General features: G+C 38.9%; 1 protein-coding gene across 7 annotated transcripts in view; it reads left to right on the top strand.

Moving 5' to 3' along the window:
• FNDC3A (fibronectin type III domain containing 3A) overlaps positions 1 to 24,328 on the top strand; it is a 111,035-nt gene that overhangs the window by 51,128 nt on the left and 35,579 nt on the right. For 5 of the 7 annotated variants that reach the window (XM_053934318.1, XM_053934319.1, XM_053934322.1 and 2 more), the window contains 4 exons: positions 10,117 to 10,193; positions 14,868 to 15,105; positions 17,629 to 17,901; positions 19,982 to 20,040. In XM_053934318.1, coding sequence (XP_053790293.1) covers positions 10,117 to 10,193; positions 14,868 to 15,105; positions 17,629 to 17,901; positions 19,982 to 20,040 — 647 coding nt within the window. Of the gene's footprint in view, positions 1 to 5,471; positions 5,536 to 10,116; positions 10,194 to 14,867; positions 15,106 to 17,628; positions 17,902 to 19,981; positions 20,041 to 24,328 lie in introns of those variants that run through there. The other 2 variants (XM_053934321.1, XM_053934323.1) reach the window with 2 other exon arrangements.

Below are 24,328 nucleotides of genomic sequence, written 5' to 3'. Positions count from 1 at the left end.
TTGTGCAATAGTAGAAGCATTTCACTGCAGAAGAGGCTGCAGATGTTTGCAGCAAGCATGGCACCTTTCTGTGTTGCTAAGTCTGACTGACATGTCAGACTTTGCTTTTTCTCTGTTTATCCTGGTTTGGAGTTAATTAATTTGGGATCAAATTTCTGCAAAGCTTTTTGGACATGAAAATTCTTGTATTTGGACCTTAAGTCAATAGCAGAACCAGAAATCTTAATCTAAATGTTTAAGTATTTATCATGTCAGTTGAAATGATAATAGTGTTCAAGATCAGTAGTTTTTCAGTCAAACTTTTATTTCCATTGCCTTCAGAGCATCCCCTTTTGTATCTGCATTTATAGGCTTGTTACTAGTGAAAAGACAGAGAAAAAATATGTCTTTGGGAAGAACTGTGATTGCAAGGGGTCATGTTCAAGATGCTTGGATTCCACTGTAGTTGTAACTTAGATTTAGCTGCAGAAGTCTCAGATGCAGCCCAGGTCACCTACTAAATAATGATTTAATCCTAGCAAGCATGCTGAATCCATTGCTTCTCCTGTTTTGACTGTGGAATACATGCCTCTCATGCTCCAAAACATGAGGCTGCAGGGGACAATCAGGAGACAGACATCAAAGGCAGAGAATAGGGTATAGAAATAGTATATAAATGATGCCTGTCTGTCTCTCTAAAAAGAAAGGCTGCTTGTCTACTTGGGCTGTATTAAGTTTATTCTGAAATGCAAACAGTATCATCAGCAGGAAATTGTTTAAAGCACTTGCCCACAACTGAAAAAAATCTGAGCTCGGCAAGTACCACAGAATCTAAACCTGTAGCTCCCTGATTCTAGCAGTGTCCCTTAGCCACGAGGCTCTGGGAAATTCTGAGTTGGCCTTTTCTTTTATTGTCTTTTGGAGGTGGTCATCTTCACCTCAAAAAAAAAAAAAAAAAAAAAAAAAAAAAAAAAAAAAAAAAAAAAAAAAACCAAACTAGAGTGAAAACACATGGGAAAGGAAGTTGCCTTTTTCTGTTGATGTAATGGGGATTCCTCTATAATTTAAGTGAAGTCCTGGGTTCTACTTCCTGTTTTAAAGGCTGGCTCTGAATTTTCCACTTAGAAGCTCTTGGATTAAACAAGTTAAGTGTGTTCCATTCCAGTTTCTAGTGGTCCATCTCCAGCAGAAGTGACCCAGGTTATTTCTTAGTTTGGTGTTCACAGCACTCTCCTAAATAGGAGCAAGCTGTGGTGAATGTGCAGAAGCAGAGACTTGTCCTCTGGAGCCAGCCAGTGAATCAGGCTGCTGAAGCCAAGTGTTTGCTTTAGATGCTGCAAAGTGTAAGGTATATGATATCAGATGTTTTCAATTTGGTTTTAAGTTTCTCTTTTGCCATATGATTCTGTATAAATTCCATGGTTTTGTTCCCTACAGTTTGTGGCATGACAGAATGATTTATCATCACAAATGTCACATTTTGAATTGTCAGCTTCATGGATTGTTTTCTCCACTCATGATTTGAAGCAAAACTGTGTAATAAAGTGTTACTTCAAATCTATTTCATGGTTAAGAAACCTACATCTGAACATTTGTTTGTGGAACTGCAGTGTTGCCAGAAACTTTGTTGGTGGACTCAAGTGAACACCTCACATGGAGACATAAAAATAATTGTATGCAGTGAGTGTGAAGAGAGGTAGGCCTGTAGGACCAAACTCTTTCCATTGTGTAGTATTGTTACAAATAATCTTTTTACCTGATCAGAACAGCAGACTCACCTAATACAAGAACCACATCTAAGAGAGTAAAATTTGACAGAGCTGTTGGGTGGGAGGGTTTTTAAAAATCAGCAGTTGACATTAACTTTTTACCTTATACTGAGAAAAATATTTAGCCCTGGTTTTGCACCCTTGAACTCTAGTGGTGGAGCCAATGTCTTTCTAGATTTACCTATTTTTCCCTCTTCTGCTAAATCATGTAGAATCCTGGATTATGGGATTTCTGGAAAGCTGAAATACCCCACATTCTACTAACTTAGTTTTATATATTCTAGTTAGGAATGATCACTCCCAAACAGGTCCCTTTAAAGAAACATGTTTTTGTACTTATTTTACATACTAGGAGGATTTCAGCTGATAATAATAATAATAATAATAATAATAATAATAATGTTTTGTTCTGCTGTGGTTTTATTTTCAATGGGCAATATGATTCTGCATTGTATTCATTTATATAATTAGATTGAAACCTAGACAACCCAAAGGTTTTCAGATGAAAGTACTTGTTATTAGTAGATTCCAGAGACTCACAGTAGTATGTATTTAAAGATGTCTGCCTTGGATAAAATAAAAATTTGAGTTGGGCACTGAATTTCTTCTTGACAGCCTTTTTTGATATGACTTTTTCCTATGTTTTCTCACACTGTATATGATGTATTAATCCCAGTTTGCACAAATGGATGATTTTTTTTTGTTTTGTTTTATATCCATGGACTCTTCTCTCATGTCCATAATTTAAAAATACCTTACCTTAGAATCTGGTAAAATTGTTCCAGCATTTATATGAATGCTGTTGATTTTCCTAATCAATACATTAGATTTGTATAAGTAATATTCAGTAAGTAATATTAAAGTAATTTTATGTATATTATATGTGTGTATATATATACAGAGATATGTGTGTGTGTATGTGCATAATAATTTGGGAAGGAGTCATGTTAAGAAATTTGCACATAGGAAAGGAGAGTTCTTTGAGTGCCAGCTGAGACAGCAGAATGTGACAGATAATTCTGCATTCTAGTTTCAAGCCAATGTAGCCAGGTAAGTAAAAAAAAAAACCACCCTCGTTAGTGTAATAAGTTGAATACCAGGATGATGAAAAGGCTTTTACAAGTAATTATACTATGTAATACTATTCTTAACACAATCAGGCAGGCAGGGGGAGGAAGTTGAAGTTAATGCTGTTCCTTGCAAGATCTGTCTTCTCTGGATCAACACAGTCTTTTGTAGAAGACACTGTCTACACACCAAGAACTGCCAACTGTTGAGACTCACTTGTGCTTTTCACTCAACCACAAGCAGCTGTCAGTAGCAGTGCTTAACTTCTTAACTTCCTGGTCTGCAGTGCTATATGGGGGGGGGGGGAACCAAACTCACCTGATTAGAAGAACACCAATTCTAGTGGTAACAGCCGTTAGATGATTAAATTGTAGATTATTCTGAATGCATCAAGTGCCACATGATTAAGCAGCATGCACAAATACTGAGGTTTAGTCTGAAAAAGTTGCAGGTATGTACTGCTCAGCATTAGTGCTAGGAAATTGGGCTATCCTTGAAGAAAAAGCTAAGCTATATGCAGTGCAGTTAGATTAGAATGAGAGCAGATTATTTTTCCTGCTAAGAATAATAACATTTTTATCAAAGCCTCTCTGTGTGGTATATCACATTTGACTCCATCTGAAATGCAGCGATTTATGGTTCACCCAATATTTAAATTGGAACTCTGTGAGGGAGTGAACATTTTTTTTTTACGTAACTTTTCCATATAGTTACTAAATCATTGCCCTAAGCCGGCAAAATAAACAGAGTAATTTATCAGCCTGGGCTGAACAGTACAAAGTGTGTGTTGTATTTCCACATTAACATCTTTGAATCAATGTTACTTTTTTTTAGTGAAGTAGAATTCGTCACTGTGGCACACAGTTGCTTCAGAAAGTAGGTATAAAAAGTCTTATTTTTGTAGTATTTCAAACTCCTACAATCATTCTTCTGCAAATTCTCAAGTGTAACTGCGTTATGAAGTTTGTGTTATTCAAAGGCATGGACTTCAGTCTTTTTTTAATTACAAAATTGCATCATGGTCATTGTTTAGAAACAAGTGAAATAAAAGTACTTTGAACATTTGAACATAGAAACCATTGTCACCCTTTTTCCTTTGAAAGTATATCAGGCCATTATAAAAGAAAACTGATAGCTGCATTAGTGATAAAGTGCTATAGGAACCTGTCATCTCTGCCCTTTGCCTGAGAAGGGGTTTTCTTGTGAATATGTATGTGTGGTTTCATGGGAAAGATCAGGATCTCATTAGGATGTAATCTTTAGAAATACTCTAGTTAGGCTTCATAGCTTTCTGCTCTTTTATCCATTATTCCAAAGTCTCTCTAAAAGAAACTGATGCTCTTCCCCCACTTTTGAAAGGGACTATGATAATGTTTTACCTTCCGTTTTTCCTTTTGTTTGCCAGCCTGCTGTCTACTGATAGGTTTCCTTTTTTTTTTTTTTCCTAGTCAGTTAATACATTTCAATTGATGTTGCGGCTTTGTCAGCTGCTGTTCCCCAGCCTTGATGGCAAAAGTAGACAGATGGATGGGGGAAGGGAAGGGATTGTTTTGTCAGGATGAATTTAGAGCATAAGGGATGAGTTAAATTGAGAGCACTGCCAGCTGAAGTCTTCTGATCACCTGCGTCCTTCCCAGTTCCTTCTTGTGCTTCTTCTCCAGCTGAGGCCAAACAGTAAGTTCTGTACTTGCTTTCTTATTACTTGCTTTTATTATGTTGCACCTAGTATGTGTAAAGATGTTGAGGTTAACTTAAAGTATTAATTTGGAAGTATTTTCCAGGCACGGCTTACAAGACAAATGTAGACCAATTGGTGGTGGTTGTTGTTGCTGGATTTTTTAATTAGTTGTAGCTGTTGGGAACCCAAAATAAAACTTTGAAGTCTTATTCCTTATGTAAAAGACAGAGTGGTGCAACTGTTTGTGGCATCTGGGACTATTGATTTACTGCTGCCCATCAGTGTTAGAGGGGTGTGCTGCTACGTCAGCTGGCGCTCTATTGTTTCTGCTGCTGTGGCCTTTGTGTTTGATCCTGTCAGTGCTTGCGTCAGTGATGCATATCATCGCCTGTGTGATGTCAAAGTGTGGGTGTTTGGTTATAGAGCCATAGTTAACCTAATGTGCTGCAGTAAATCCTGAATGCTATTTCCTCCTGGGGATAGCAGTGATTCATCACCGTTCACATTAGACTAATGCTAAGTATAGCAGTGTTCATGAGCTGCAGTATCCACATAGATTACTATCAAAGTCATTGCAGCTCTCCAAACGCTGGGCCGGAAAGTGTTTGTTTGCAACGAGATCTGTTTGTGCACCCCATTTCTTAGGTGTAAACTGATTAGCAGGTCAGCTCAAGGAAAATCCTCTGGAAGGACTGGGCCTAAGTAATTCTTTAGCACTTAATTATGCTAATCAACGTAAAAGCTTTCAGCTAAATGACTCGGATCAGCCAGGCAGTGACAGTCGGTAGATTACAGTACAAAGCTTAGCGGGGAGCCCCGCGGGATGGCAGAGGACGCCGCTCTCCGCGGGGGCGCTGCCCCTTGAAGCGGCGGCGCGGGCGGGGCGGGGCGCAGGGCGCGGAGAGGCCGCGGGGCGGGGCGGAGCGGGCCCGGCCGCGCACCTGAGGGAGCCGCCCCGCCCCGCCCCGTCCCGCCCCGCTGCCGCGGCGCGCCGGGAGCTGCCGCCCGCCCGGCCCGGCCCGGCCCGGCTCGAAATGAGCGGTAAGGACTCCTGCCTGCCCGGTTCGGCCGCCGCGGTGAAACACGACACTTGCGGGCCGGCGGCCTCCGTGGTTGTGCGGCAGCGGCGGATGGGGGAGAGCTGCAATGGCAGGGGAAAAAAAAAATTTGTAGGCCAGGAGTCGGAGCGCTGCCAGGCCCTCTGTCGATGGGGCGCTCTCGGAGCGGGGGGGTGGCTGCGGTCCCGGGGGCCGCGGTGGCCCCGGAGCCGTGAGGGGAGCAGTCCGCCCGGCTCTGGGAGGCCGTAAGGAGCCCGGCTGCTGAAGCGCAGGGCCGGGCGCTGAGTGCCCCGGAAGAGCATTCCCTGCCCCGGCGCTGGGAATCCGGTGTGTGCACCTTTGCCGGGGCTTTTATGAGCCACTTAAAATGGAACGATGCTTCATGGTTGAAATAAAAAGAAATGGTGTATGTGCAAGGCGAGCGGTGGCGGTATCCTCAGGTTTTCAGGTGTTACTACATTTAGATCAGCTTGTCATGATCCTAGCGATGATGCAGCGCTGGTAATTTTGCTGCATGTTTATGGTGGCTGTAACGAACATAATGAGGTTTTTATAGTCTGCTCAAATAGGCACGTTGGAGAAGATCATCAGCTATTGCTAGGGGAAGGAGGTATTCCTCCTTGGTGGGATTTTAGGACAATAATAAATTGAGAGTGTGGTGAAACATCTGTTTCTTGGCTTCAGTTCCATTAAATCAACCCTTAGTTGACATTTTTCAGTAATAAAATAAACCAGTTATGTGCTTGTTTCCACTACCACAATGTTTCTTTTCCACTTACTATGTAAAAGAACTTGTATACCTGAAAATGTATCAAAGATTTTAGACCTCCCCTTACCAACAATCAAGTCATCAACATTCATTATACAGTGATTTTGGTTAAGTCAGTTCTATTTATGTGTAGTGGAAAATTAGATGTATCCGTAACATGAATTCCCGATGCTGTTGTTTGCTGATGCTTTATAATAACTCTCACTTCATGGTTAAAACACACTGATTTTGTCATGCAGCAGTCCAGCCGATACCTAAAAAGATGACAATTCCTCTTATAGTGTATTACACCACAAGAGAGCTGAGATCTTCGCATTAGTGAAGAAAAAATACATGTTTTTTAGCCTATTATAATTTTATCTTCAGATAAAATTTTGCAGGTTGTAATATTCTTCTTATCAAGAAATCAGTAATCTTGCTGTAATCTTGTTTAAAACACAGTGTTCATTCAAAACACCTGTGAAGTCTGCCAACTTTTTGTCCCATGCTTATAATTTTCTTGGATATCCGCCTAGAAATTTCATTTCACAGGCACTTGGAAATCTAATCAGAAGTAAATTTGAGTTCTTGAATTTTCAAATATGTTTTCATTAATTCTGGTACTTAAAGTGCAAAAGATGGGATGCAAATTTTGAAATGACTGGTTTTACTCAGAATCTAACACTGCAATGGTTTTTCATACATTCAGTTTATGCCTTTACTTTTGTGACTGCTAGATTATGGTCTACTGAAAATGGCTTTGTGGATCAACCTTTGTACTGGATGGGAGATCTGTGTTTGTTAGAGAGATTAAAGTGCTAAATAAGTAAACCTTAAAAAGGTTGTTAAACAATATTCTCTAGATTCGTAAAACAAAACAGAAAAGCCAAACACAGATAACCACCAGTTCTCAAAGAAACCGCTTGCATGTGTGAGTTTCGTCATCCCCCAAGGACATGGTATTCTGTAAGAAGTTCAAGTAAATGTGGTCTTAATTCTCCATTTACTTGAAAATTACGTAGTTTAAAATTGTGAGTTTAATTGGAAGTATCAGTGTTTTGAACTTATTATAGAAAAACTGCAGGTAGGTGATGCAAGATACAAGTTGTATAAAATCCACCTTCTATGTAAGAATTTAAACCATTATTTATTTCAATGGCAACTTGCAATAAATGTGCTTACATTATTTTTGACCTTTTTGAATTTCTTATAGTAAGGTAATGCACTATTTTAAGGTTCTCTTGCTGATTTTTGTTTCACTTTCATTTCTTTTTAGCACTTCATACTCAGGAGAAACCTTTACTGAAACATTTTTGAGTTTCAGATGAGCAAAAACACTGGAAGAATGTTCAGTTCTGAATTTATAGCTTACTGTAGTCTTTATATTTTTGCTGTTGCACAGTTCAGTGAATAATTCATTAAAGACCTTGTTCTTAAAAAGTCACTTCCCCCGCTCCCCCTGTTGTGGGTTAGCATTTTGTTGATAATAAAGGTGATTCTTTTTAGGTAACATGTTTGCAAACTTCTGTGTCATATTCTAAAGAAGTTTCTATCATATGTGCAATCAATTGGATTGCGTGCTGCTTTTCTAAGGAGTGCTTTTCATTGCTTTTCCCTGCTCTTTGCTTTCCGACAGAGGTACCTTTATTTTTCTGTAAAGTCCATATGTATCAGAATGAGATGTGCTAATCTTATTTACCATACTTTGCATTTACTATGTACTTTCCATTTGCCGATCCTAACAGAGTTTTAAAAAACATTAAGGCAGAGCTATGAATGCCCTTTCAGAAGGTATTACTCAAACTGCACTAAGTTGGATTGGTACTTTTGGTAGCTTCAATAGACTGAATTTGAAATTTGCAGAATGCAGCCTACAGTGTCTGAATTCCAACATTTTGTCTTGTCACAAAACTTGTTCAAATTATATTGTGTTTCAGTATTTCTTTAATTATTAAAATTCAGTGTTTGTTCCCTTGTTTATTTAAAACACAGTAACGTAAGGACATCCCTCTTGAGCCTGTACCAATGTGCTCACTCTGGTAGAGGCCAGCATCAAATACTAAAGAGGACAGCATACGGATAGGACAGGCACTCAGAAGAAACTTCCTTGTTCATGAAACAAAAGTAGTACTTATATTTTTTACAGCTCTTAATGGATTACTTCTCCCAAACTGAACCTAATCTTTAGTTTCTACTTGCTGTTCTTAAAGCAAGGAGTTAGACAATTTAGCTGTGCATTTTATGAGAAATTTCCTTATCTGTTTTAAAACTTACTTGTTGAATTAGTTCTTGCAAACAAGAAACTATAAATTATCTATTTTTCCATTTTCAGGGTTTTTTTTAAATAGGTCTTTTACTGTTTTTCTGCTACCAACCCTTTAACCATCTTCTGGTGGAAGAATCCTGGTCTCTTGAATCTTTCCTGATAAGCAGGTGGAAAGCCACTGTAAACATTTTTTATCCTTTTCTAGTCCTGTGTGTTCTTTTTGAAAGGTGGAGTCAAACACATTGCTCAAGGATTTGAGGTACAGCGTGAATTTATACCACAGCATAATGATGTTTTCTGCTTGTTCCCTGTTAGTAATGATTTTTTAATGTTCTCTTTCTTTCTGCGAGTACCACTAAACAACACTTGGCTGGTATTTCTTTAGAAATGCATGTAGTAGCTGCATTGTATGTTTGTTTACATCTGATTTATGGCTTACCGCTGCAAGGAAACACTTCTGGTTTTATCCAGGTGCATCACTTTGCCCTTACCAACATTATTCCTTCTGGGTTTTTGTCATCTGATTGGTGAGCACTGTGAGATCCTTTGCAGCTCTCTGAGAACGTAGCAACAATTTATCAGCTTGCTGTTCATCTTCTTTTCTGGATGCTTTATCTAATATGTAGAACTGGTTCTTTAGGTGCCTGTGGGACTCTTTACTTGATCACTTGAAGAACTTCGAAAGCTGATCATTTGCTTCTCTTAGTTTCCTGTTCTCCAATCAGTTATTAACGGAAAGACCTTTTCCCTTTTTAACCAAAGGCAGCATTACTTCTTTAAGGGTCTTTGAGAGATATTGTCAAAAGCTTTTTGAAAATCTAAGTATGTGACAGCATCCCTGTGCTCTTTGAAGGTATCTGATTTTCTAGGCAATACTTTATCTACAAATGCCACCTTAACACATTCCCATTGTGTCATAGTTATCTAAGTATGTGTAAACTCCTTTCTTTATGGTTTGCATGGTACGAGGATCATCATGGTGTCCTGACTTTTCCCATTAACTGGAGCAGACTTACTAGTTGGTAATACACTGGCTTTTCCCTGGGACCTGAAGTTCATGTCTCGTTTGCCACCTCCCACTGCTGTGGTACTGAGACTACTTTAGTTGATAAGACCATAGTAAAAACCAGCCATTTTGTAAGTAATTTTCTTTGTAACTCTTAACTGAACAGGTTCTGGTTTCAGCAGCTGGTTTCAAATATTTTTGTTTGTTTCTGTTTTATAGTCTCTTCTATTGTCTTTTCATCTTGGGGCATTTATTTTGATTTGTCAACTGTTGAGTTTTTACATGAGCTCTTCTGTGAGCTTATTGACAGAGATGGGAGAAATATCTGCTGGGGATTTTTTTTAGCTTGTTTCTGGTTTTGTTCAACTGCTTTTTAGATTTCAGAGAATGCCCAATGCTGTAATTTTATCTCTACAGTTCATTGCCTTTGTTTATCCATGTTATCTTGTATATTTTTCACAGAGACTTTACAGCTCAGTATGTTCTTTCAGCTTTCTCAAATTATTAAATGGTGCTGTACTGAATATTTCTGTAACCCACTTAGGTCCTGCTCAGGTTCCAATGATGTCCCCAAATGGTTCAGTGCCTACTATTTATGTGCCTCCTGGATATGCCCCACAGGTATGTCACTTCACTTGCTTCTTAATTTATTTATTTTTATGCAAATTTTGGAACTGGAACCATAATCACTAATTCAATAAAATAATTTGTTAGATTTCAGTGACTGTGATCAAGCAAGGAGATAAGAGGAGATGTCTTTCAGTATTTCTGAGATGGGAGACTTCTCATGCTGTGTCTGTGCCTGTTCAGTTATATATTAACTACGTACATGACAGTAGCAAGCACAGTTCCTTGCTGAGTTCAGAATCCTAATGTACTAGATGCTTTCTGAATATAAAATGGAGTCATGAACCAAATAATTGTTTGTTCAAGACCTGTACTGATCCCTGTGTTAGTGGATATTTTATAGTGGCAGCAATATGTATATAATATATCATTTATGCATGTACATAGTTCATGTCTGGGATTTTCCCTGTAGATAAGGAGGAAAACAGGTCAGTTGAAAAAGTACAGCAAACAACATGGAAAAAATGTCAGCTGTCCATTGGGACTAGGTTATCATATAAAAAGTGTTTCCACCGCTTATCTTTAAATGGGACTCTAATTTCTTCACTGCTGTGTGATTCCTAATTTAGATGCCTGGAAATTAAATGTGAGCTAGATAACCTGGACATCCTTTAAAGTAGATTAAAAGGATGATTTCTCTTGGCTATTTCTGACATGTGAGTTATAATGAGATGTGTGGCCTTTTAGATGGTGCCTCTTTCTTTCCCTCGCCTGTAGAACAAGTCTAGGGCTTAGTAGGTCAGATCTGGAAGTTAGAGCAGTTGAATGCCACTCCCCATGATGTAAGTCTCTCTCAAGACATTCTGTTGTCATGACCAGTCTACCTCTGACTTAGCATGTATCCAATGGTGTACACTGTGAAGGGACTACAGTGCATAAAATACAACAAAAAAGCCCACAGTGTCAGCAGATGTTGGACAAATTATTTAAACAACATTAAAAAAATTGTTCTCTAGCAAAAGAAAAGGCTGTTAGGGCAGGCAAACTACTACTCTGATTTTATCTTTCATCACTTGGAAGTTTACTGATAAGTTGATTCTTTGCATCCTTTGTAGTTGAGTTCCCAAGCAGGCAGAAGAAAAATGACTTATAAATAATCACTAGAAGTCCATATATCTTCAGATCATAGTAAAAAGTCCTAGTTCTTATTAGAATTCATTTTTAAAGAAGTGAAAGAAATTTAGAGCTAAGTGAAAATTGGAATTTTAGTATATTTACTTGTTTTCATTTGATGAAGTACATGTTTTAAAAGTTGTGTAATATGTGCCAATCTCAAAAATATTTTTTGAATTAGTTTATCCTTCCTTTGAGGACAGTTTGAATCAAAGATGCTGAAGGGCTGGGCCTTGCTGAGGCCCATTCATTAGCCTTTCACTGGAGTTTGTTAGTCCAAGCAGGTGTTGTTTTAGCACGGCACTCTAACCTTTGAACTGAAGGTGCCTCACATCTATCCAGATCAGAGTGCAGGTGGAATGAGCTCATCTGCTGCTTTCATCTCAGTAGAAGTACCATAGTCCAGGACAACTTGTAGTTTATAAGCCTTCTGAAGGGTTTATTACTGACAAAATATACCAGACTTTGGGGTTTATGATGGGAGTTCCTCTTACAAGCCAGAAGATTTGATAGCAGCCTTGCAAAACAGGAAAGTCTAACATTATCGAGCTAAGACTTTTCCCAGACTTACTGCAGTCCCAGCAAACTTCTATGGTTTCTTCAGGTATAGTATAATTTTAAAGGTCAGCAGCTGCAGTTATATTTTGTATTGAATAGGAAACCAGCTAAATGTCCTAAGCTGTCAGCCTGGAAGAACTTCAACATAACCATCTTTTGTCTCTCCGTTTTCATTTAGTTCTATTATGCCTCTGCTTGCTTCCGTTCCTGTTTGGCAGTAGTACAGTGTACTGTCCTCTGTTAGAAGTTGGGGATAACCACTGAATAAAAGATTTACTTTCCTTACGTCACATAACTAAAAAGAAATTCATCAGCTGATTTCCTTTTCCTTTCCACTTCTTTTGGAACTGTAGTTGTAAAACTGAAAGAAAGCACATCTTTATTCATCCTCTCCTAAGCCATCTATATTCACTGTCTGCAGTGAGTTTTCCAGTGATGTTTGGTTGGTGCACTCAACCAAACAGGCCTGTGCCAGAACCATGTTTTGCTAGCACAACTGGGATAATAGAGAGCTTGTTTACGTTTTAAACTTAAAATTATAGACTTGCATGATGCCCTGGCTGCTTTTTGGAGCGGTTTTATCTGTGTAGTTGTCTGCAAGAGGCCTACCATTGAGCAGATGTTAGATCTGGAAACACAGTTACAGGCTTGTTAAACATAAGGTCCCTGCTGCTATGAATTGAGTGACTATTTCTAAGTTACTTAGGCTATTAGCAGACCCAAGGAAACAAGCTGTAAACTATGCAGCTTGTTTGTTTTTTAATGGGAGCTGCTTCCTACATAATCTGAGTTTACTCATAAAATCATAATAAGTTGCAGTATTTTGAGGGGTTTGTAACCAAAAGGGACTTAAATAATTAAAACTACATTTCAGTGTTTAGAGAATTTCATTGGACAGCAGAAGTTCTAGTTGTATTTACTGCTAATATATTCTGCCTTTAGGGTACCACACAGCTATGGTTACACAGATTTGAGTTGTATTGTCTTTAATTACTCTTTCCCAAGAAGGATAGATTTCTGTTTATAGAAAACAACCAATTTCTTAAAGTCATATGGTATGCATGTTTTCTAAAGCTGTGTTCACTTAAGTAACATCAATTTCCAACTGTCTATTAAGTAAAGTGAGGTCAGCTCCATTGTGTACACACTTTTGTGTCTTATGAATGCTGTTGCATATGCATATCCTACAGTACCAGAAGCATGCAGCTCTATCTACAGCACTGTTTCTCTCAGCACAGTGGTGAAGTTTTGAAACAATTTCCTGTACCAATCTCACTTACCTTGCATTGGTTCAGCTAGCAGGATAATTTGGGGCTGTACAAATTAGATTGCTGGCAGAGAAAACAAAATCAGAAGCTCTCTTCCAGATGTACCAGATGCACATCAACCCCTAATGGGGACATGTAAAACCAATGATCCTCCAAGCAGCTTTCTGTCACGGACTTGATGAAAGCATTCACTCTAGGGCACAGGGCTAAATCTAGCCAAGCATGATTCCATTAACCTTAAACAGTGGAGCTGAAAACAGCTTGGCACTAAGTGTTTTGATCTATTGATCTGTTCCTGTTTCACCAGGATGTTTATTGGTGTATGTGTACATGTCCCCATCTCATTTCAAATGTCAGTGAAAACTTATGTCATAGGGTTGCTTTGTCCCCTGCTATTGAATGTAGTCATGATACTTCATTCTTCTCCCCCTTTTCTGTATAAGTGTTCCATCTTAAACCTTCCATTGCAGTTTCTGCTGTGACTTTATTCTACAACATTTTACTAGGAAATGAAGAGCATTTTATTCATTGGCATCCCATACACTAGAGTTACTAATACACGATACACACAAGTCAAAATATGCCAAGATCATCTCTAGGTGTCACCAACAGTCATGTATTTTTGTGAATTTATAAACATTTAGAGAGGGTAATGATGAGAGGAGCTTCAGGGGCAGACCCTTGTTCCTGGTCTAGTTGATGACCCACCCTCATTTACTGAACATTTTCTGCTTCAGTACGTGGTACAGTTTGTGCCCTTGTGCCTGCTTTCCACCAGAGCCCCACATGCTGCACAGCCCAGACGTGCTACAAATACCATGCTCAGCACACCTCAGCTCCATGCATCTTACCATGGGATTGCATGGTAAGATTCTCACCATGGGATTGCATATGCTACTGCCACTGCTTGGAACTTTTGCCAGCATTGCTAAGGGCCACACTTGGGTACCTCACACAAAGGCTGCTGTCACATCTCCCCTTTGCTAATTTTTCACAATCCCTTGCGCTACAGTCTGCCAAGTGGCTGCCACAAAGGCCCCATTTTCTGAGTAGTGTGTGACTGCCTTCAGGATTCAAGTCCTCTTTACAGGTAGAAGGATATGGGGAGGAGAAAGACAAAAAAATTTAGGACGACTTGACTTGTGAAGGAGTTTTGAGAGGGCTGACTACTATCCTGATAGTTTGTTTGCTAACAGCTTGATGCACATGGTGGTTGCTGCAGGGCCAGTATGGCTGGTGTCTCCTGGGTTAGAGTTGGTGGGCTGAGTTGGGGACAGAGCAAAAACCAGACACTTCTTGGCTTTTCTCTCTATTGATGCAGAGTGAGGTCTGTCAGTTCACCAGTTCATTTCTAGGGAGCAATCTAGTTGTTATGCTGTCAAACAAATCCTACAGCAGTGTAACATGAGCGGTGTGAATGAGGGTGGAAACAGGACCCTTAGGAGAAGCTTGGCTTGTGCCATTAATACACCAGGTTGTTTGTTATATACTCTTACAGTCAGATTTTTTAAAAGTTTGCTTCCCCACCACATTGAGAAATTAATGGCATTGCTGCAGTTAATACACTTAACATAGTCCTTTAATGTCCCTTTTATTCCCTTGCTATTTCCTGTTTTCCTTTTGTCAGATTTAAGGGGTTTCCTATTCCTGATTTTATTTAAGGATCTATAGAAACATATTTTTCAGACTGTCATTTCTCTTTTGGTGCGTGGTATCTCTCACTGTACAGGTTATTGAGGATAACGGTGTTCGAAGGGTTGTGGTGGTTCCCCAGGCTCCAGAATTTCATCCTGGTGGTCACACAGTGATACACAGGCCTCCACATCCCCCACTGCCTGGCTTCCTTCCTCTTCCAGCCATGATACCTCCTCCACCTCGTCACATATACTCACCTGTGACTGGAGCCGGTGACATGGCAACGCAGTACATTCCACAGTATCACACTTCACAAGTCTATGGGGATGTGGGTAAGTAGCTCATCAAATATTACAAGTTTTGTCAAAGGGAATAATGTTCTGCCTCATTTCCAGCATCTGTTATGTTATTGTGTGGGTTTTGTTAAGCAAGACTTACAGTTTGAATGGGAGTCATATGCAAAAAAAATGTTATGTGGATACCAGCCTTGATTTGGCTGAAGCTTATTATTCCAGAAGTTCTTTTAATTTATTTGGTGTCTGTTCAGTGATCCACTAAACTTAGAGATTGCTTCTAACATGTGTAAGTTACAGATTTTCACAGGAAAACAATGCAGAAAGTGTTTGTAGTGATTCAGCATTTAAATCCATGCCTGAGCACTGTTCTGAGATCTCCTGTCTTGCAAACATCCTGTTTGAAGTATGAAATAGGAATTCTTAGTATTAAGGAAAAAAAGTGGTCAATTTTTCATAAAACTATATGCATTTAATTGAGTGTCCCCTTGAAGCCCAGTTGGAATAATGAGGTGCCACTAACCTAAATTTAATAAAGTGGTTAAAGACATCTTTGATAGTGCTGTTGACATCTGCCTTTACTGTGGTTTGGAGGCAAAGTGTATTTGTGTTCTAACTCAGGGGCTGGTTTGTTAGATTAATATTTACATTTCTGGTAGACTTGTTTTTCTTTAGATAAGGCAGGTGCCAACCTTGAAAGACTTTCAGAGAGCAGTTCTAGGTTTCTGTTTTTAGAGAAAGCTAGAAGCTATGAGGAAGGAGGTTTAAAACATCTTTGCAACATTCTGTGATAGTACTAAAATAACCTAAAAATGGCCTTCATCAATTTGCTGAGCTTAAATAGTTAGGACGAGCAAAGTGGTCAGATAATAATATACCAATGTCTTGATCTTCCTGGAATTCTTAGTGTTTCTGTATTCTTATGTTGTACTTTATTTCTTCTTGCACTACTTTGACAATAGTACATTACTAGATGCTCTTTGGGTGCTTCTTTGTAGTTTTATTAATTTCCTGATTTCTTGTAGATGGCAGTTGTTTGCTTTTAGTTTGCTAAATTAAGAAATTGGGGTATGATAATTAAACACATAAAATGATGCTTCTTAATGGAATAATATTTTTTTAGATTTCTGCTGCCAGCTTATATCACTTTAAATATTAATTCAGTGATAATTTACTAAACGGCTAATGTAAAAAAATTATAAAGTGGGATTCTTTGTTTGCTTTATTTTCAATGTGTATATAAAATGCCTTTGGGTTTAGGAAAGTTAAGTATTAATACTGTAATTTGTTATTTATTTGCTACAGATTTCATATTTAATTCTGGATCTCTGACTTTGTCTGTAGCTTTCAAAAGTCAAAACCCACAGTTAGGCTCCTATTTCAGGAATCTAAATTTAAGGGAAAAAACAAAAAATTTAAAAAAAACACAAAAAAAAAACACCCACAGAAAACAACTAGATGCTCATAGAGCACAGTAGTTCCCTGACAGGAGCATTGAACTTTCTAAAGGTAGTGAAAAATCACATTTCTAAATAGTCACAGTTTATCTAGAAGTCCTCTGTCAAACTTTCTGTGAATTAAACTCACTTAAAAAAACAACAGAAATGGAGAACTTCTGCTTTTTTTTCTTTTTATCCTTGCAAGGAAGTTCTTATTTGATTTTATTTTCAGTACTTCTTATCTCTTAAGGAATAACAAATGGACTGACTTATCCAACTTACCTGAAAATGAGCATCCATTCAGACTGACTTATCCAACTTACCTGAAAAGGAGCAAATTCTATGGTGATTTTGAAGAATGTTTTTTTAAAGCTTTCAGCATTTATCATAGGCAGGGTTACACTGAGGAAAGACTTGGTATATAAAGTCTCGAGGCAGTAAAGTGTTTCTAAGCATAAAGGTGAAATGAATACAAATGTTAGAACTGGACAAAGGAGTTCACCTGTTCACAGTTTAATGCTGTCAGTAGTGTGGTACTGACTTTTTTCCAAAGCCAGTTCTGACTTAGAGATGAGACTTTGGGGCTCCTGCAGCAGTGCCTGGGGTTACTGTGTACAGGTATAGTGCACTTACACAGCCTGGCCGAGCTGTCTTCAGTGTTTTAGTGTCTTTCCATTGCCCCATAGAACACAGGTTCTATGTTTCTATGCTTTTATAGTTGTTTTCCCTGTTGATTCCTGCTGGAGCATCATTAAAGTATTAGAGCTCTAGCTGCATTCCAAAACTTAATGGATCAAACCTCCTCCAGTGTAGTAAAGTAGCACATTTTTTCTGTACAGACTTCATCCTGTACCTCACAGCTCAAGGAAGATTATAGAAACATTTCAAGAGTAATTTTTAAGTGGAGAAAATGTGGGGGAGGGAAAGATTACACTCTCTTCCCTAATATATTGTTAATGTCCATTTAATGTGTATCAGTTTACCTGCTGGACACTTCAGTTTCCAAATAGGAGTAGAGATATAATTTTACACACAGGTGCACATTTAACTTGCATAGCATTTTTAGGTAGATTTTAAAATTAGATTCTGTTCTTAATGATTTGTTTTTCCTTCCTTCATTTAGATACTCTGCCTGCTCATGGAAGATCCAACTTTAGAGATGAAAGGTCTAGTAAAACATATGAAAGGTTACAAAAAAAGTTAAAAGATCGACATGGAACTCAGAAAGATAAGTTAAACAGTCCTCCATCATCTCCTCAGAAATGTCCTTCTCCTACAAGTGAACCTAATGGACTTACAAAAGGACAGGACGCAGCTGGAATAAGCACAGGTTCTACCAAATGCAAGTCTCTGGGTAAAGGAAAAAGCAATTCTCAGACAGATACAGAAGTAGAAGGTAGGTTTTATCAAAAACACTTCATATACACACATATTAATATATGATGCAAGTCCAGTGTCTGGACTGGACAAATAATCATATATTATTATTATAGTGGCTGAACATAACATTTGTAAACAGAACACCACACTTTGACAGTCTTGAAGTTGAGTAGCAGCCTCTAAGTGGCCTGACTTACATAGAGTGAAGTTAAGGGTGATCAGCCTGCTCATCACATGGGAATGTGAGCCTAAGAAAACAAAAACTACTGGTATGGAAGTCTCCATGTAAATTTGAGGAAATATTATGAGTCACACTTCATGACAGTTTAAAACAAAAATCTCTGTTTTGTTCAGAGTCCTTGCATTTTAAGGAATCGCTGAATATTGATGGCCTGCTTGATATAGTAGAAAACATGGAAAGAATCAAGTGTCTGAATCAAAAAATATACATCCAATTTGATAAAGAATATTTTGTAAAAGAGATACTGCTGTTACATAAAATTGATCTATCCCTACACACTCAATGTTGAAAGGCCCTTGTAGAAAAAGGCTGGTCCTCACATTAGTCCCTGCGAGTTCATGTTTTCTAAGACACTACCACAGGAAGTATGTTTATTATTAATATCTTTATTTCACTGGAAAGCTTGTGATCTCATAGATGGACTGAATTCACTCAGCCATACAGTCATTGTCAAATCTGATGATGTGTCACTATACAGCTCTGAGGTCTCTGCCATAGTCCTTCAGATTGTGTACATAACGTCAAAGACTTGTCCTCAGCTAGGAGCAGTGTTCTCAGAATAAGGAACTGTAATTGGTGATGCTAGGGGAAATAAACCATGATTTTTCTCAATTCTCTGAAGTTTGCTTTGAGATAATAATTCTGTGTCCGATGTATGTTAGATTGCTGTAAACAAAATTAATTGCGAAGAAAGTACATTTAATCGAGACCGGGAAATCTCAACCTATGAGAGCTGTTTAAAAATATGTGTAGATGATATCCTGTGCAAGCTTAGTACCAGAGGTCACATTTGAGATACAACCTAAAGTCAGAAGTTGGGAACTATTGCTCCAAACCTGAATATTTGTCACTTTAGTTCCAGAGTGGCAGTTTACTTTCTGTTAGGCTTCAGTTTACTTTCTGTTTGTTGATGTCTGTCTATGAGCTAATTTTAACAAGGCACAAGTGATGAAATGTACTGTTGTTTACACGTTACAAAAATTATGGTGATGTTTCCTTAGAAGTATTTTATATGAAAAATGAGAACGTCCGCTTCTCAAAACTATTTTAGGAGACATTGGGGAAAATTATGTACAGAGACTTGGATTTGTCAGACAGAAGGCGGTGACTTAGAGTTGTCGTACAAGTCCGAAAAGCATTTTATTTGTTTCAACAGCATAAACCATCTTAGAAACAGAGACTTATAAATAGATTTGATCTATTTTTTTAAGAATTTTGTCAGGCTTTGTTTTTCTTTTATGTTTAGTTTAAGGCAGGTTGAATGAATTAAAAATGCCTGGCCACACCTTCAAAACTGAGTGGCCTGTCCACTTACACTACTGAGATAATAAAATTTAAATATTATGTGAGAAAAGCAGATAAAATGCTTTCTGTAAACTATAAATCCTTTATAAAGCTCAGCTATACCTTCAGCTGGCACAAAACGCCTTTAATTGTTTCCCTTGCAATTGAGGAAGGCCAGCAGTGTTACCAGTAGGCTTCCAGCTGATGTGCAATAACATATTTAAACTACTGTAACCTGACTGTATCTACATCCAAAGAGAAATCTGTGGAAAATATCCAGTATCATAAGTTCTCCAGAGCAGCAGTTGGCTTAAAGTTATACATTAATAAATGATAACCAGGCTTTCTGTATTCCATAAAGCACAGAAGGGCTTTAGAAATAGTTTTATATTAACAACTTCTTCAGAAGCTGGTTTCATGTTGTCCTAGATGAATGCAAATTAGCAAGATGTTCTACTTTATAAATACTTTCTTCTGTGTGCAGTTGTTGAATTTGAAGAGCTATTTCACTGTAAAGTTACTGCATAATATTCATGGGTACTTCTCTTTTGCTTTGATTTTGTTTTTTAAGAAAAGGATGAAGAAACAAAAGCACTGGAAGCACTTCTTTCTAATATAGCCAAGCCCATGGTAAGTAACAAAAGCTTTCCATAAAATCAGAATATATCTGTTGCTATTTTACACAGTCGCACCTCCGTTTCTCTCTCTTAAGTTTAAAGGGTCTTTAATTTTCCATACTAAAGCAAATTCACTTAACTTCCAGTCACTGTACTGTAAAAAATGAGAGCAATTTTTAGTGTATTAACATTTATGAAACTAAAATTGTCTTGATACTTACACTGCAGAATTCTTCCTGGCTATTCTGTGAATCTCAGTATTAACAGAATTATTTAAAAAACATAGAGAGAGACTGTAACATTGCCAGTAGCATAATGATGCTGCTTAATGGAATATGATGCTTAACATAATATTATACTGCAGAATCTGTACTCAATTTCCTGCAACTTTGTTTAGTCTTAACTGTTCAGGAAGCAATTTTACACACCACATATCTCTATACATGAGAGATACCTGGCAAAGTTTTGGAAACATCAACAAAAATGAGGTTTTGTAAAACCTTATTTGCAAAGTAGAGAAAAAATATGACCTGTTTCTCTTTTAAGAGTTTTTGGCAGCTTGTAGTGTAGTCCATACAACTGAAACTCCAGGAAGAGCTTGCCATGGGTTCATCCAATCAGTCAGCTACTTCCTCCAATCATCTGCTACCTACCTTCTTCCCTTCACTTTCCAGGCAACCTTGCCCCAGTTTAGTGCCCTAGTCTTGATTTTTCTTTCATATGTTTCTTTACAGCCTGATGAGGAGAGGCCAAGAGAGCTGGGGCTGTTTAGCCTGGAGAAGTGAAGGCTCAGAGGGGATCTTATGAATGTATATAGATATCTGCAAGGCAAGTGCACAGAGGATGGAGCTAGGCTCTTTTCAGTGTGCCCAGCGTCAGAACCAGAGGCAGTGGGCCTAAACTGAAACACAGGAGGTTCCCTCTGAACATCAGGAAACATTTTCATACTGTGAGGATGTCAGCTCTGGCACAACTTGGCCAGAGAGTTTGTGGAGATTCCCTCTTTGGAGATACTGAAAAGCTGTCCGGATGTAGTTCCTGGCAGCTGGCTTTACATGGCCATGCTTAAACAAGGGAGTTGGACCAAATGACCTCCACAGGTCCCTTCTAACTTCAACCATTCTGTGATCCTGTGGTTGTCCAAATGCTGAGCAGAGATTGTATAGAGGAAGTCTTGAACACTTGGTGTCCTGCTGTGTCCAAGTATCAGGATGGGTTGACATGTCTTCAGTGCCCCTTGTGTCATTGGTGGCTGAGCAGCATGGAGGTGGGAGCTGTCTGAAATTGGGACGTTAGCAATGGCTGCATTGCCAAGGGGAGCTCTGAACTCTCACTGAATGGGACTGTGAGAGGAACAGATCGACAGGTGGGGTCTTGTGCTGTGTTGCTGATGACATAGGAAAAGGCAGTGCAGTGCCAGTACTATAATGTTTTCTTTCGCTTCCTTCTGCCTTCAACCCTCAACCATCCGTGCCTTTTAGACAAGCTCCGTAGTTCCTCTCCCCACCGTGTTCTTGCTTGAGCATCATTGCATATAGCTGTGTGCCACAAGTGATCTCTGCAGGCCTCAGAAGGCATCACAGGCACAGGCAGTGGTACTCTGCTACAGATTCAGAGTGTACACAAGGCAGAGAGCCAGACTTCGGCACTTGGAGAGGCTTATGCTTTATGAAGGCAAGGGACTGTCAGGGCTGTGAGGGGGTGGAAGTCTAGCTGATGCTGGAGCTTGGAGTGTGGTATGATGTGATAGGAGTCTGTGTTTCCTACTTGGGCCTTGAAGGCTCTCAAGCCACCCTCTCACAGTTCCATCAGGGAAATGTTTTCCTCACTTTCCTTCAAATGAACGAGGACATTGTTTTTTTCACACCTTCTCTTTGTGGTTCTCATCAGAAATATTCCTGCAGGCTTTTATTCATGTTTTGGCTGAAACACTTACTATGAGATTGTGGTTTCTGATGGCTCATCAGTACTCTGTTCCCTGGGTGAACTGTGCTGACATGGGCAGTACTGGCTGTGGGGGTGGCCATACAATCAGATGATCATACAGGGTGCTGTCCAGTACAGTGTCTGTTGCACCATATCCTACTCCAGAAAGCCTGGAGCTGTGCTGAAGGCTATGACCTGTCCTGAGCTATCCCATGTCTCAATGCCTGGGTCCAGAGCATGCACATCTAAATCAGGTGGTGGTCTCCATTGTGATCTTTCACTCACAAATACCTTTCAGTTCTATGCGGTATGGGATGCCTCAATTTCACTATCTCCAAACTCCTGTTGGATTCTGACTTCCTGGAACTTTTCCCCATAAGGATGCCTTATCCTTTCATACATGGCAGTGTTAAGTCAAGTTGATTACATGATACTGACACCAGATGACCCTTCTACTCTGGGGTCTTGAGCTATTTATACCCACATGTAAATTGGAGTGGTTCTGCAGATTGCACCTCAGTGTTTGAGCAAAGTCTTCACCAGCTGTCATGTCTGTTAACCAAATAACAAAGCGAGCAGAAAAGAAGACCTGAAAAGGCAAAAGCCAAATGAAGTATGATTCAGAAGGCTGAGTATTTAATAAGAGGCAATAAAAGCTCAGAATTTCAGGGTTGGTTATATAGCATGTAAATCCCTTTGGAGAACGTCATACTTTCTGGTTCTGTGTATGTTTGTGGACTTCTGGCATGTGATATACCTCACTCTCAGTTAAGTATCTTGGATTACTGTGAATGCAGTCCACATTGCACATGCTAAAACTGCTCTTTTGTTTGACCCAAATGGTATGTGTAACATATTTAATGAGGATATTCACTTCGTCAAGCTGGATTGCTAATGAAGACATGCTCAGTGCTAGAGCTGACCCAAGTATTAAACTCTGCTTTGCAGAAGCACATAGAGTTCAGAGTTGCAGCCAGAATCAATTGCAGCTGCTTGCATAAGTATACAAAGTAATAAGTAATGCCAAGTTTTTTGAAAAAGCCACTCCCAAGTGTCTCAGAGCACATAATAGTAGTGGATTCTCCTGATCTAAATTTTGGCTGTTCAAAAATTCTTCTTTTTCCTTATGTCTCACAGAGGTAGAAGATAGCTATGTATGAAGGAAATGTAATCTGTCAGATGGCAGTTTGGCATTAGCAAAGTGTTAGATGGGGTGTTCTGGGCAAAGCACTAAAGAAAATGAATCAGTAGAAGATAAGGAGAACAGTGAGAATTACCAGATTTTATAGGTGAGGGGAAACTCAAATGCTAACAGTCTTAGCTGGTAGTAAGAGAGACACTGCCTGGACACTAGGGGGAAAAATTCAACTGTTAAAGTAGCTAAAGATCATCTTAAAATAGATCTAATAGTCCTGAAGTACAGTAGGTCCTTGAGGAACCTGCATTTCTTTCCCTCAAGATCTCCTGCCACTTGCTGCAACTGAAGAGGCTGGGGCAAAGACTGTTCAGGAGGGAACTTTATCTGATGCTTCCCACTACTCCAGAGACTTACAGAAATGCTAGAATTTTACTGCAGTGGTTATAGATAGTGTTAGTCTAGTTGGTGATTGCATCAAGATAGTAATGGAATTTTTCTTACCAGATTTTAAAGAGAAACTTCAGTGTTTAGTCATACATTTGATTCCTTTTAGGATATGATGTATAGTCCTATTAGTGCATAACGGTTTAGTGACATTATTTCCAAGACATTGAGGCTCACATAGTGTGATTTTTCTTCCTTTGTGTTTGCTATCAATGTCATGTCCTCTCTGCTTCATTCTTGAAGCTGACCTATTCAGTTTTTTAGTTCAGTAGATTATAGCAATTTGAGAGCACCAGTTGCGAAGATAGCTTTTTGATTCTGATACTCTGATAATAGATTTTCAGAAGCAATTATTCCCAAAATAGGCACTAGAGTCATACTGTAAAAGTAGTGATTTCATACAATGAAACGTGTTTTGAGTTCTCTTATAAATTATTGGAAGCAGTAGGTGGGTGCAACATACAAACCACACTAGCAGATGTGCAATATTTATGAACTGCCACAAATTTCTAGACATTCTTCTATAACAGATCCTAAAAATTTGTAATCACCTGCATGCACCTGTGCACTCACCTACAAGGACACGAGCATCCTCAGACCCTTGCAGGCATATGGGTTTCAGACAGTGCCCACTCTTTTGGGAGTGTGGGTGTCCCTAGTCACGCATCCTTTGGAAGACATGGCTGCTTCAGTAGCTTTGTGTGTGACTGCATTGTTCCCTAGAATCTATTGTTCCCTACAATCTGCTAATCCACAGGCCATTGAGAAGGCTCTCCACCAGGTCACATGCACT

The sequence above is a fragment of the Vidua chalybeata genome, chromosome 2 (genome assembly GCF_026979565.1).
Source record: "Vidua chalybeata isolate OUT-0048 chromosome 2, bVidCha1 merged haplotype, whole genome shotgun sequence".
In the NCBI taxonomy this organism is placed as follows: Eukaryota; Metazoa; Chordata; class Aves; order Passeriformes; family Viduidae; genus Vidua; species Vidua chalybeata.
This window is presented reverse-complemented; position numbering and strand designations above follow the sequence as displayed.